Here is a 14,806-nt window from a genome sequence, read left to right on the forward strand (position 1 = left end):
AAGCCATCTGATTGATCTAATAAAAAGCTGAACAGCCAATAGCTAGGCAGAGAAGGAATAGGCAGGGCCCGTGGGCAGAGAGAAAGGAGGCCAGCAAGCTGGGGGCCAGACAGACAGACACAGAAAAAGCAGGAAAGCAGGATGAACAGTACATAGATGAGGTAAATGAGCCTCAGGGAAGCACATAGATTACTAGAAATGGGATAATTTAAGTTAAAGAAAAAAGGCTAGCTAGAAACAAGCCTAAGCTAAGGCTGAGCATTCAGAATTAATAAGTCTCCATATTATGATTTGGGGGCTGGCATTCTAATAGAGCCTGCTACAGATGTAGTCAAGCAGTGGAAGATGAACAAAGCCTAAGCCACAGAAACACCGAGAGCATGAACTAGGCTGTGTACCAAGAATAATATTAAAGTCAATCAGATCACCAAGCATCCATCACTTCTCCTGTTCTGTAAAGACTTCTTTCCTTTTTTCCTTGCATTCAGTGGGTTTGGTCTTAGAAATATTGCAGAATAGAAGCTCAGGTACCTTCATCTTTGGTGAGCAGAGGCTAGAAGTATCATCCGGGTTGTTGTGAAATGTTTAAAAGCTGTGGATCTCTGCTTGGATTCGTTTCCTCGTTATGGTTTAAATACAAAGCACTGTGAATAAAGGTAGTTGTCAGGGTTAGCAGCCAGGAGTATGTGTGGTTTTATTTTATTTTTTAGGGGGGAAATAGTTTTATTTTAATTTTATGGTCACTTCCCCCTCCCCCTTCTTATGGGATTTATTTGCAGTTAAATGGAACTAACCAGCTTTTTAGAATATGCTTTCTAGCCAAGTCTAACTTTAGATGCTGTAGATGGACAGGCTTGATTGTCTGAACCAAAGTGAGAAAATTAAATAAACATCACAGTTCTCACTAATAATGTTGTGACTTTGCTGTCAAGTGTAGATTCCCCTCACAAGCAAAGATGAAAGCTTGTGACTAGTCTGTATGACTTGTCTGGAAACTTCTGTAAATCTTATGTTTTAGTAAAATATTTTTTACTATATAAAAAAGAAGAGGAGGAGGAGTCTAATTTTGGAATAGATTGGAGCTGGAAGACTCACACTGATTCCAGTGAATCATATAAAGCTACTCTGTTGATTTTGAACAGCTCTGATTACACAATATCTGGCAAAACATCAAACAGGAACATCAGGAGACCCCAAGCTCAGTAAAAGACAAACACATAGATCATTCACATAAGTGTAGTAAATTCAGTGTAGAAAGGGCAGTGAATTGGAGGTTCATATGACCTCACACTTATGCAAAGTTAGCTGAAATGGATTAGTTGTTGATGACAAACCTCAAAGGGGGGAACAAACTCAGTGCCAGCACCCATGTGCAACAACTTACAACCACCTATAACCACAGATCCACGGGATCTTAGGACTCTGGCCTCTGTGGCACCTGCACACACAGTGTGCACATACACACACTGAGACAGACACACCCATACACAACTTAAAATTTTTAAAAGATTTTTGTAAAGTTAAATATAGTCCTACTGTATATCCCATCAATAGTCTTAGATACTTATGAATCCAAAAGAAATGTTAGATTATATATGAAATGGTGTGAAATGCTTATAGCTGCTTTCTTCATAATCACCAAATCTGGAAATCCAAACACTGTTCAAAGTGGTGAAAGAATAGAGAAATGTGGTGTACCCACAAAAAGAATACTATCCAGCAAAGAATGGGAATGATAGGATGAGGGTAAAGCTGAGTGGGGGAACATTTACTTAATATGTGAAACTCTGGGTTCAGTCACTAGTTACCCCACAAAGACAAATGTACAAGATAGGTGAATTAAAGAATTACACCAAGTGAAAAACCTTAGATTCAACAGGCTACAAACCATAGGATCCCATTTATGACATTTTGGAAGAAGTAAACTGTTAGAAATAAAACAGATCAATGGTTGATGTGGGATTCCCCTCTGGATGCTGTGAATATGATTTATTACCATTGGTTAATAAAGAAGTGGTTTTAGCCTGTGGCAGGGGAGAATAGAGCTAGGCAGGAAAACTAAAATGAATGCAGGGAGAAAGAAGTAAGAGTCAGAGAAACATCATGTAGCTGCAGAAGGAGAAAGATGCTGGAACCTTACCAGCAGGCCACAGCCTTATGGTGATACACAGATTAAAAGAAATGGGTTAATTTAAGATGTAAGAGCTACATAGGAATACACCTAAGCTATTGGCCAAATAGTGTTGTAATTATAATATAGTTTCTGTGTGATTATTTGGGTCTGGGTGGCCAGGAAACGAACGCACAGTCTCCACTTACAACGGGTGCTACAGTAACAATGGAGACCACAGAGAAAAGAAGTTCAGGGCAGAGGGTACTGGAACTGTAAAAATATCCATTTAAAGTTATTTTAAATGCTAGTTTTCATGGTTTGTTTAAAAGAAACTTTTTCGTGATTGGTGTGGTGGTGCACTCCTTTAGTCTCAGCATTTGGGAGGCAGACAATTTTTTTTTTTTAGTTTCAGGCCAGCCAGAGATAAAATGAGACCTAGCCTTCCTCCAATTTATTTTCAGAGTGGTGTGTGTGTGTGTGTGTGTGTTTGTGTGTGTGTGTGTGTGCCCGTGCGCGCGCCGTGGTGCACATGTGGAGGTCAGAGGCCAACTTGGGGGGGGGTCAGTTCTCTCCCTGGGGTGAGTCCTGGGTTGAATTCAGGTCATCACATTTAGAACCAAGTACCTTCACCCACTGAGACAATGTCACTGGTCCTGTCTGAGGTTTTGTTTTGTTTTGTGACAGGAATTTCTCTGTGTATCTGCCCTGGCTGTCCTGGTACTCACTCTGTAGACCAGGCTGGCCTTGAAGTCACAGAGATTCACTTGCCTCTGCCTCCCAAGTGTTGGGATTAAGCCACCATACCCAGTTTCCTGTTTGATTTTTTTAAAAGACAAGGCCCAGACTGGCCTCACATTTACTATATAATTAAGCCTGGTGCTGAGATTGCAAGTGTGTGCCACCATATTTGTCCCTACCTCCCCAGTGCTGAGATTGCAGGTACACACCACCATATTTGGCCCTACCTCCTGAGTGCTGAGACTGCAGGTGTGCACCAACATATTTGGCCCTACCTCCCAGTGCTGAGATTGGAGGTGTGCTAATGTCATTCTGCTTCTTCTATTGTAAATTAGGAGGTCACCTGGGGAAGAGGTGTTTTCAGTCTACGTGACAAAATAGGCACGGACAGGACATGACCTAAGTCATTCCCCCCAACAACCTAGGAAACAATGATAAGGAAGTTTGCACTGACTGCCCTCCCTCAGTTTACCTTTATATTAAAGTTGTTTGGAAAACAAACATGGGTGATTTCAGGATTTAAATGATCCCTGAAACTCCCCACTAATACTATCATGTGAATTGTGCCTCATTTATTCCCACACCTCCACTCTGGTACAAGAAATGTTTTATGTCCACGCTGGTCCCTGACAGCGTGCACCACCATATTTGGCCCTACCTCCCCAGTGCTGAGATTGCAGGTGTGTGCCACCATATTTGGTCCTACCTCCCGAGTGCTGAGATTGTAGGTGTGCGTCACCATATTTGACCAGGACTCCACACACACTTTACCTCACTGAGAACATTTATTCCCAAGAACAGATGGAAACCTCTGTTCAATGTTTTCTTTCATCTTTCATCTATTGAGATAAGATTCCATAGTCCACATTTAATCTACAAGAAACTCAAGAACAAACCCACACAAAGTGCAATCTGGGAGCTGCACTTGTTGCCACCGAGGGCGGGACTGACGGGAAATGGCCATAAAGCGCCTGCTTAGCAGGAGCATTCAGACACTGGTGCTGGAGAGAATTGCATGTGAATTCATTTGTCCAAACTCAGGAAGGCCGAAATGTGACTTGTGCATGTTGACACTGTTAGCATACAGAAGCGCTGTCCACGACGCCACGTCTGCACACAGGAGCTTCAGTCTGACCGATATTCCCTACAGATTTGGGGAAAGGAGCACAGACATCTAATTCATATGCTCTGCAAGCCTTCTAGAACACTTCTGAGAACGTCTTTATAGAAACTCTGGGAGAGAATTTAATAAAACGTTTCAAACGATTGTTCCTCACACAGCTTATTGTTAGTACTTTGGTGTGTTGAGATGGGGGTCTCACACCATAGCTCAGGCTGATCCTATAGAAAATGTCTCCCCTCGGCCTCCTGAGAGCTGGAATTACAACTGTGAGCCATTATGTCTGGCTTTCTTAACAATTATTGAAAGGCACTGGAAAGGCGGGGAAAATTTGACTGTGAATGATGTCTCCTTTCTATTGGAGTGTAAATCCTACTGAACAGGGTTGTGCTTCTAGTTAATTCCAGGTCAGGTTTGTCTTTTCCGGGCATCTCATCTGCATAGATCTGATTAGGGTCAAGATTCTGAACGAAACAATCAAAGGTCCACACTAGTTCCCTGTGATGTCTGGTCTCCCAAACACCATGAGAATCTATGATAACTCTAGCTAACATACACTCCCAATTATGAGATGATTTTCTGTGCTCTTTGACAGTTTGGATTAGACGTAAGTTTGTAGAGTTTATTTTCCATATGAATCCTCCGATGAAGAAGGACCCTTGCCACATTCAGCGTCAGCATGGACTCGCTGGTGAATCACGAGGCTCGAGCTCCAGCTGAAGTCTTTCCCGCAGGCCTCACACTTGTATGGTTTCTCTTCAGTGTGAACCCTCTGGTGGGCTTTGAGGTAGGAGCTCCAGCTGAAGCCTTTCCCACACGCCTCGCACTTGTACGGTTTCTCGCCAGTGTGAACCCTCTGGTGGGCTTGGAGGTAGGACCTCTGCCGGAAGCGTTTGCCACACACGTGGCATTGGTACGGTTTTTCTCCTGTGTGGACTCCGCGATGAGCTAGAAAATTGGAGGCCCGACAGAAGCCTTTCCCGCACTCCTCGCACTGATAGGGTCTTTCTCCGGTGTGGGACCTCTGGTGGGCTTGAAGCTGTGAACCCACACTGAAGCCCTTCCCACACTCTGCACACTGGTACGGTTTCTCTCCCGTATGGACCCGCTGATGCACCTGAAGACTCGAGAACTGACTGAAGGCTTTGCCACACGTCTCGCATTTGTAGGGTTTCTCTCCGGTATGGATTCTACAGTGAACGTTCAGATCTGAACTCCGACGGAAGCTCTTCCCACACGTATTACATTTGTAGGGTTTCTCGCCAGTGTGGCCTCTCTGGTGGGCCAGAAGGTTTGAGGCCTGGCTGAAGCCTTTGCCACATTCCTCACATGTGTATGGTTTTTCGCCCGTGTGGACTCTAATATGAATGTTAAAATCAGAACTCCGACTGAAGCCCTTCCCACAAGCCTCACATTGATATGGCTTCTCTCCAGTGTGGCCTCGCTGATGGTCCAGAAGATTCGAGGCCCGACAGAAGCCTTTCCCACATGCCTCGCATTTATACGGTTTCTCTCCAATGTGGCTTATCTGATGAACTTGGAGGTGCGAGCCTACCCTGAAGCCTCTCCCACACTCCCCACACTTATAGGGCTTTTCTCCTGTGTGCATTCTACTATGGATGTTAAGGTGTGAGCTGTAGCTAAAGCCCTTGCCACAGGCATCACATCTGTACGGTTTCTCTCCCGTGTGGATTCGATGATGGGCACGCAGCCGTGAAAACAAGCTGAAACCCTTCCCACATTCCTTACACTGAAATGGTTCCTTTCCAGAATGGACTTGCCCATCCACTTGAAGATACGTGCTCTGACTGAAGCCCGCCCCACCCGCCTCACATTTATGGGGTCCCTCTCCTGTGTGGACTAACAGAGGGGTCTCACCACGTGAGTTTTTCCTAAGAGTTCCACACTCCTCATATTCGTTTGAGTTTTCTGCAGTGGGGATACTCTGGTGGTGATGAAAGTGTGGCCTGTGACCGAGATTTCTGAACAGTGTGTCAGACTGGTGTGATCTGTGTCTCTTGTACACTCTCTGGCGGCACTGAAGACTTAAAACCCGATGGAAGGTGCCACGGTTCTCACACTTGTAAGGCTTCTCTCCTGGAAGAGCGTAAAGATGGTGGCTGCAACCGGAAATTTTCACACATCTCTCTTCTTCTTGGCATTCTCCAGGGTGAACTTGAAGAAATGAATTCTGATCAGAATGTTTACTGAAGCCGGCTTCTTCACTCTGGACACCATCCTGTTTCCCCAACGGAGAGCCCGTTTCTCCAGCGTTCCCCATGCAGTCTCGACCCTGGGTTAACTCCCTTGTAACTTGGTGCCAGATTCGTGAGCAGAAAAGCTCCTCGTGCGGCAGGTACCTCCATCCTACCTCCTGAAGCAACTCCATCTCATTTAGATTCCTGGCTCCTAAAAGCATAAAGAGAGTTCAGAGAGAGGCAGGGCGTGTGAATGCTCTGTTTGCTGGAGTTGGAGTTATATAGTTAAGACCTCCCCTTAAGGCTTCACTGGACCAGAGGATGGTCCCCTTCCACTTAACATCCTGTATCTGTCATCTCACCTCCACGCCCTAGAAGCCAAGGCTCTCATACTTATTAATGAGACCCATTTAGAAGAGTCCTACAGAGCATCACAGTGAGTGACACTGCTCACCACACACATAAATAAATATTTTTTTAAATGTAAGGTAGAAAGTGACCGAGGAAGACAACATTGATCTATTACCTCCCCGTATGTGTGTGTGTGTGCGCGTGCGTGCGCACATGCACGTGCAAACACATGTGTACACATCCACAGTGGCCATCCATATGTAGAGGAAGAGCATGATGTTAGTAAGTCCGAGGGAGTCAGTGCAAGTGGAGATGGATGCTGAGAGGATGGACTCACAAGAGCGGTACAAAGCCCTGGCTGACACCAGCCCCAAAGCTGTGTACATGCTAAGAAGCAGGGTGGATGAGTCGCTGTTCTCACCTGTAGACTCACTGCTGCAGCTAGTCATCAATATCCAAAGCACGTCATCTCTCTTGAGTTGGGGTAAAACATCTGGAGTCATGAGCTGATGCCCTGTGAAGGATATATATATTTGAGACAGGATTTCAGTGTAGTTTTAGAACCTGCCCTGGAACTAGCTCTTGTAGACCAGACTGGCCTCGAACTCACGGAGATCAGCCTGTCTCTGCCTCCCAAGTGCTGGGATTATAGGCATGTGACACTACCACCCAGCTTTGAAGAATATATTTTAAATCAACACAGCGGAGGCTCCAAGTCCTAAAGATATGCATTCTATGGCATCTGCTTCGGGACATCAAACCTATTATTTCCCAAACTAATAACAGAAGTCAGTGGAACACATACATTGTCTGAGAAGCCCCAAAACATACAGACACAGACTTTAGTACAAATCAGTTGACACATGCCTATGCTCATTATCTCCCCTCCCTTGTTTCCCAAACAGCTCTTGGCCAGGTCCTAGATAGACAGTCAGGGTATTTTCTTTTGTGTTTTATTACACTTATATTTAGCATGTGGTTGTGTACACCAATGGTGGTCACAGACAACAGGTGGGACTTGGTTCTTTCCCTCCACCATGTAGGCCCCAGGGACTGAACCAGGATCATCAGCCTTGGTACCAGGTGCCATTATCTGATAACCATGTTTTGGCTTTAACCCTATTTCATTTAATTTTTTAAATATTTCTTTTGGTTTTTATTGACATATATATGTTAGTGTGTGTGTGTGTGTGTGTGCGCGCGCGCGCGCGCATATGACTGCAGGTGTTGATGGAGACCAGGAGAGGGCAGCAGATCCCCTGGAGCTGGAGTTACAGGTATTTGGGAGCCACCCGATGTGGGTGCTGGGAACCAAACTCTGGTCCTCTACAAGCACAGAAAGCATTAACTGATGTGCTCTCTCTCCAGTGCCTCAATTTCCTTTAGTGAAAATAATCTTGGTAGATATGACTCAGAGTGTGCCACCACCCACTAATTGAGACTGTGATTTGAGAAAGATGGAAACATACTACCATGCTTTCAATTTTCTTTTATAAAACTTGGGAGATTCCAGTTCTATATCACATGATGACTAGAAACTATTTCAGGAGCTCCGATCCCATCTAAGGCCACACTGCATGAACCTGTTCTTCAGCGCCAGTGTCTGCCCTCACCCAGTGACACCACATTCCTGAAGGTCTCCAGCATCACGTCGTGGTACAGCTTCCTCTGGGCAGCATCCAGTAGGCCCAACTCCTCCTCACTGAAGACCACAGCCACGTCCTTGAACGTCACCATCTCCTGGGACACCAAACACTCAACTTCAACCTCCGTCTTCTGCAAGAAGGACAGCTCTGAGAAATGCGGGGAAGATGAGCAGGGAGCAACCCGGAGTTAAGCGCCCAGAGTCCATGTTTCCATGCTATTCGCCCACTCTTTGTTACTGTTCCTATTTGGATTTTGAGACAGGGTCTTGCTTTGTAGCCTTGGATGATCAGAAACTTGCATTGAAAACCAAGCTGGTACTGATCATGTGTTGATCTTCCCACATCCGCCCCTGCCTCCCAAGTGCTGGGATTACAGGTGTGAACCACCATGCCTGTTAAATTCATCTGCTTAATCACATAATTTTTAAATGTTTTTTGATACTGAGAAATGAAAGATTGAACCCAGGGCCTCATGCATACGAGGCAACAGCTCTATCACTGAGCTCTATCTCCATCCTGTTCTTGCACAGTTGTATACAAGAAAGCGTTCCGACCGGAACACCACTTGCATTATATGCCAGTGCTCTGCAGCTGTGGGGTCTGTCTAATGCACTGTGGGATGCTCACCATCATCTCTAGCTTATATAATAAACACCGTTGGATCCCCCAAAGCGGGGAGACAGAACTGTTTCCACTTGCTGTCTGGGGGTGAGATCCATATGCTTTAGACTCATCACGGCCAACAGGGCTGCTTTAACTTTCCATCTAGGAACCCAGAACACTCTGGGTCCCCAGACAAACCACAGTTATCCCAGGTGAGAGTCCACTCAAGAGTGAACCAGGAAGAGGTATCTTTGTCTCAGCATCTTGCACCCTCCCCGCAGGATAAAGTCTTCCAGTCAGTCACAGGAGTCCTTTGGAGTCTGCTGGATGTTGACCTCCTGGGCAGACCTCAGCGGTTGTCTGAGCTTCAACCCTCCAACTCTTTGGAATGCACTAAACCCAGTGCTGCCTCACAGGGTGGCTCTGAGGAACCTGGCAAGTTGCCTTGTATGATTAGACTTTTCAATCTGAACACATTATTCCACCAATACAACACATACATGTAGTAAATGGAAACATGGAAATCAGTTAGTAGACACAGCCAGGGTATGACTCAGCTATGAGAAAGGAAATCCTAGCTTATGTGAAAATGACCATCTTCTATGATTAATTAGACACATTGAACAATATGTGCTCCATGCAGAACAACCAAAGTATCCTATATCAAAAGCATGTTTTAGGGGCTATAAAGATTGCTCAGTAGCTAAGCGCACTGGCTGCTCTTCCAGAGGACCCAAGTTCAATTCCCAGCACCTACAGCTGACTGTAACTCCAGTTCCGGGAGATCCGATGCCCTCTGTCTTTTGCCTTTGTGGGCATCAGGCACACACATGGGGCACAGACTTATATGCAGACAGAACACTCATACACATAAAATATTGTAATGCATTTTAATTTAGTATTCCTAAATAACAGGAAGAGTAACGAAACTTCCTTGAATTTCTTCTGGAGGAAAATATTCGTTTATATAAATATCACTAGAACGTTCCTTAACACATTAAAACTGCTAAACTATTTAAATATTTGTGGGTAGAGAAAAAACATCTGTTGCAAGTACCTCCTCCATGACAGATCATGTAGATTTATGGGAGCATGATGTCATTGAAAACATTGAGTAAAAGCCAGAAATCTCAGCACTGAGGGTCAAACAGGAGGAATGAGACTTTGAGACCAGACTTAGCTACACAGTAAGACTCAGCCTGTTAAATTAAAAAAAAAAACAAAAAAAAAAAACAGAGAAACAAAACAGGATTTGAAATACAGCTCAGTGACAGAAGCCCCACCTAGAATTCCCCAGTGAGGGGCTGGGGTGTGGCTCAGTGGAAGAGTCCCTGCCTAGAATCCCCCAGTGAAGAGCTGGGGTGTAGCTCAGTGGTAGAAGCCCCACCTAGAATCCCCAGTGAGGGACTGGAGGTGTGGTTCAGTGGTAGAATATCTTCCTAGCACAAGGAAGGCCTTGGATTTGATATCCAGTACTGAAAAAAAGAATTAAGGTGTATAATATTGCTTGAAAAGGTATAATTTTAAAGTTTTATCTATACTATTATTACAAATAAAGCATTGTGTCATGGAAAAAAGAAGAAAGGAAATTTGTTGGGGAATATTATTTTAAAGTGTGTGCTTTTTGCTTATGCTGCATTTAACCCTGTGAAGCAGTGATTCTTTGCCTGTTAAAACACCTGATGGTCTAACAAAGAGCTGAACGTCCAATAGTGAGGCGGGAGCAAGGATAGGTGGGGCTGGCAGGCAGAGAGAATAAACAGAAACGGAGAAGGGGACAAGCAATGCGAGAACAAGGGGAGGAAGATGTCAGGGGCCAGCCACCTAGCCAGACGTGGAGTAAGAGTGAAGTAAGATCACAGAAATCAGAAAAGCAAAAAGCCCAGACGCAAAAGGTAGATGGGATAATTTAAGATAAGGAAAGCTGGCTAGAAATAAGCCGAGCTAAGGCCAGGCATTTGTAAGTCAGAATAAGCCATGTGACTTACTTGGGAGCTGGGTGGTGGGGCCCCCCAAAAAAGCCAAAAGAGTAAAACATCCCAACAACAGAAATTGGGTGTTTTACAAACAAAATGACAGTAAATGTGGGTTTATTCAACATTTCCCACTTCCATACTGGGCTCATTTATCCAATTTCAAGGTGATTATTAGAATATATATATATATATATATATATATATATATGTTTTGCTTGCTTATGTGGTTCTGTATACCACATGCATACTTGGTGTCCATGGAGGGCAAAAGAGAATGTCAGGTCCCCTGGAACTGCAGCTATGGAGAATTGCAGTCACCACATGGCTGCTGGGAACCAAACTTGGTCTTTTACAATAACATTCTTAACTGCTGAACCATCTCTCGGTCCCTTGAGGTAATTTTAAGAAATAAAAAAAATTAATATATATTAAAATAAAAAGGTTAATAAGCATTTAGCAACAGGTTCTTGTTTCAAAAACAAGTTATTTTATGTATATGAATGCTTTGCCTACATGCACGTCTATGCACTACATACAGAGGCCAGAAGAGGGCAGCAGATCCCCAGAATCTGGAGTTACATATGTTTGGGATGCTAGGAATGGAACCTATATCCTCTGTAGAAGCATCCAGCACTGTTAACTGCTGAGCCACCTCTCCAGCTCTGCCCAACAAGTTCTCAAACACCTATTGTTCCCCTCTGTTCTTCCCCAGAGAAAAAAGCAAGATGTCAGAATTCTTGAGGAATTAGACTACACTTTCTTGATGTTGTTTTTGTTTTGTTTTGTTTTTGTATTTTGGAGACAGGGTTTCTCTGTGTAACAGTTCTGATTGTCCTGGTAGACCAGGCTGGTGATCACCACCACCAGTTAGACAATATTTTGAAACTTAGAAAAAGCCCAATTTGGCCAGGCACTGATGGCACACGCCTTTAATCCCAGGACTCTGGAGGCAGAGGCAGGCAAATGTCTGTTTCTTCAAAGTCAGTTTGGTCCATGCAGTAAGTTCCAGGCCAGTCAGGGCTATCTAGTGGTACCCGGTCTCAAAAGAAAACGAAACAAAAACAAATGAAAAAGCTCAACTCACCTTGACCTTGGTCATCCTGTTGTCTTCCTGGGGCATAGCTGAGTCTGGGGAAGACATAATCTGGGAGAGAAGACAGCCCGTGCGAGTCCGGTCATCTGTGCTTCCAGCCCATGTGGCGTCGGCTTCTCAGTGTGGCTTGATGACAAGAAGGAGCCGGATTTCACACAACTCACACTGTCTACTCAGGACCCTGTAAAAGAGACCCATGCCAGCCACACACGTTCATTTCACAACACATCTCCTATGGGTCTGAGGACTGTGGTCCTGTTCTAGGGCCAGCAGAGAGAGCAGAAAGTGCTGTCTGCACTCAGAGCATTGATCCAAGGGGTGGAGTTGGGTTGAAAAGTATGTGACCCAAATAAAGGGCACCGGCAGAGGTGGGGAGGGGAGAGGGCTTGCGCTCATTTGCGGTTGGCAGCTTGGTTCAGGTTCCCCATCCCCCTTGGGACCCAGGAAGCAGCAGCAGCAGAGAGCTGGACCCCCAGTGGGCATAGCCTGTGACCTGGCCTGGATTCCTCTTTCTGTCCAGCAATCATTATGCACAGGTTTTGCTGTTAATAAAAGGAACACAGTCCCCAGATTTCCTTGGAGGAAGCCCCCACTGTGCATGAGTCCCATTCACCAAGGAACACCAAGGTCTAATCGCAAGCCACAGCACCTATTCTGGCTGCCTGGTGGGACAGCTACATGAACCATGCTGGCCACTCAGAGGAGGGCAGGATGGGGTCCATGAAACAGAGGTCCCTGCTAGCATAGAGAAAATAAAAATAAAGAAATGCAAACAAGAGTCACACTTTAGTGACTGTGCACCTGTAGAAGAGCAAAGGAAGACAAGCACCTTTTTTCTAACTACACTTTTAATTTTGTTTGAGTCAGGGTCTCACTACATAGAGTAGCCTACACTAGGAGAGTTTGAGGTCATCTTGGCCTACACAAGGGTCAGTCACACACACGAGGATTGCTGAACCGTCCACTCTGTGTGTTTTTGAATGGCAGTCCTAACAAATGAACAGAAAAGCTCCTCTCTGTGTCGTCTTCATATACAAACACAGTAAATTTGAAGTCCTATTGAGTAAACATCCCAAAAAGGAGGCTCCCTGCAGCTCACTGACCTGCTAATCTTACGGGACGGAGGAGCACCAGGTTCAGTAAGCCTGTCTTAGACGATATAGTGTGTGTGTGTGTATAGAGAGAGGTGCCTATCACCCCTACACATACATGCACATAGGATGCACACATGAGCACACACAGGCACACATGCATGCACACACACACAAGCACACTATTCAAGGGCAAAACAAAACGCATTTGGAGAGGAAGGAAAGCCGGAAGACTTTCAAAAACAAGAGTGACTGTCTCACGGGAGTTCATTTTACTCTATCTGAGAGTATCTGGAAATTTCCATAGTGAAAGAAAGCACTGTGAATACTCTGACAACCGTTTCCCAGACTCGCCTGTGAACGCCACACTCTTCCTTTTTGAAACAGGTCTGGGGCTACGGAGTAGGCTTATCAGGGAAGAACACTGGCTGCTCTTGCTGAGGACCCGGGTTCTGTTCCCAGCACCCACTTGGAGGCTCATACTCATCTCTAACTCCAGTTTCAGGGGATCCCATGCCTTCATCTGAACACTCCAGGTTTGGCATGTACACAGTACAAGACTTACATGCAAGTAAAACACTCCCACACATAAAGCTAAAAATGGAAAACCAAAACAGGTCACAGAGGGACCAGAGAAATGGCTCAGCAGTTAAGAGCATATATCGCTCTTGCAGAGCGTGTGAATTTGGTTTGCAGCACCCGCACTGGGTGGCTCACAACCACCAATAACTCCAGCTGCAGAAGCTCCAACACCTGTGGACTCCATGGACACCTGTTGCCCACTGACAGGCTTGTGTTTGTGTGTCTGTGCAGGAGTGGGTGTGGGCATATGCACATACTCATAATTTTAAAAAGTAAAAATATATCTTTGACAATTAAAAATTCCTTAAGCAGTCAGGCAAAAAGGTCGGAAAGAGCAAGGTGTGGCGGCACACACCATAATTTCAGTTCTGAGGTGGGGGATTGCAGGGAGAGCCTAGTGGGTGCTAGTGCATCCAGACTACAGATCGAGATCCTACCTCAAATAAATAAATAAATAAATGGAAATTGTCATAACATCTCTGGCACAAGTGCTGCATCCACATGCAGGGTGACAAATTTCCGTGGTGATGAGAACACTGCATGTACCAAGAATTATACAAACATACAAGATGTGTGTTTGTATAGTTACCAAACCAGATACCACACAGAACACACATATTTAAATAGGGCTCATATATATATATACACACATGCATGCATTTTTTGTACTCTATAATTTGATCCTAAAACCAAATGTGTATTGCAGATGCTCTTTGCTTTCCTTTTTGCACGAGTAAGGCACAGAAAGATTCAGGGTGTGAGAAAGGTGAGGGAAAGTGAGCTTGTCATCACCAACTCGAGGAGTTTCTGCAAACGCTGCCAAGTCCAGGTCTTCCTTGGGGCCAAACACCCAGAATTGCTAAACTTTCCCCCAAATCAGAAGGCAGCCGCTGCTGCCGTCCCGCAACATCAGCAACAATGTCTCATTTCGGTGACCCGGAAGAGATCCTCGCCCATCCCGTTACCAGACCGTGGAAGTCAAAAGAGATCAGGAGGTATTCAAGTCCACCCCGACCCTCTCACCTTCCTCGAAGGAACGCCTTCACAGGGTCTCCAACCTCTGCAGGCAAAATGCCCCGTAACGCCAAGCTCCAAAACTACAACTCCCAGGATTTCTAGGGGCATGAGCCCGGGGCAAAGTTTGCGCCATCACCCCATATGGAAGTGGCGTTTCCTAGAGTCCTCAGATTAATTGGCTTTACTTTCTAGCCCTCAGGCAACCGAAATCTCACCAAACATGCGGATTATACTTTAGTTTATCCCATGAAACATTTCCAAAGTCAAGCTTTCCCGTA

At 45.1% G+C, this 14,806-nt stretch overlaps 2 protein-coding genes across 2 annotated transcripts; both read right to left on the reverse strand.

Moving 5' to 3' along the window:
• Positions 1–600: 600 nt before the first annotated feature.
• LOC130869633 (zinc finger protein 45-like) lies at positions 601–14,567 on the reverse strand. Its single transcript, XM_057761940.1, has 5 exons — positions 14,535–14,567; positions 11,830–12,019; positions 8,134–8,296; positions 6,942–7,034; positions 601–644 (listed from the first exon to the last, which is right to left on the reverse strand). Exons 2-5 carry the CDS (start codon positions 11,884–11,886, stop codon positions 631–633), a joined length of 327 nt encoding a protein of 108 aa, XP_057617923.1. The 5' UTR covers positions 11,887–12,019; positions 14,535–14,567; the 3' UTR covers positions 601–630.
• Positions 3,713–6,360, reverse strand: LOC130862515 (zinc finger protein 45-like). The gene has a single exon (XM_057752115.1). It carries the CDS (start codon positions 6,358–6,360, stop codon positions 4,594–4,596), a length of 1,767 nt encoding a protein of 588 aa, XP_057608098.1. The 3' UTR covers positions 3,713–4,593.
• Positions 14,568–14,806: the final 239 nt, after the last annotated feature.

The sequence above is a fragment of the Chionomys nivalis genome, chromosome 2, assembly GCF_950005125.1.
Source record: "Chionomys nivalis chromosome 2, mChiNiv1.1, whole genome shotgun sequence".
Taxonomy (NCBI): Eukaryota; Metazoa; Chordata; class Mammalia; order Rodentia; family Cricetidae; genus Chionomys; species Chionomys nivalis.

Coding starts and splice junctions, on each gene's coding strand:
- LOC130862515 (XM_057752115.1), bottom strand. CDS start 6,360: ATGGAGTTGCTTCAGGAGGTAGGATGGAGGTACCTGCCGCACGAGGAG.
- LOC130869633 (XM_057761940.1), bottom strand. CDS start 11,886: ATGTCTTCCCCAGACTCAGCTATGCCCCAGGAAGACAACAGGATGACC. Junction 8,297..11,829: donor ACAGGATGACCAAGGTCAAG/GTGAGTTGAGCT, acceptor TCCTTCTTGCAG/AAGACGGAGGTTGAAGTTGA. Junction 7,035..8,133: donor CAGGAATGTGGTGTCACTGG/GTGAGGGCAGAC, acceptor TATCCTTCACAG/GGCATCAGCTCATGACTCCA.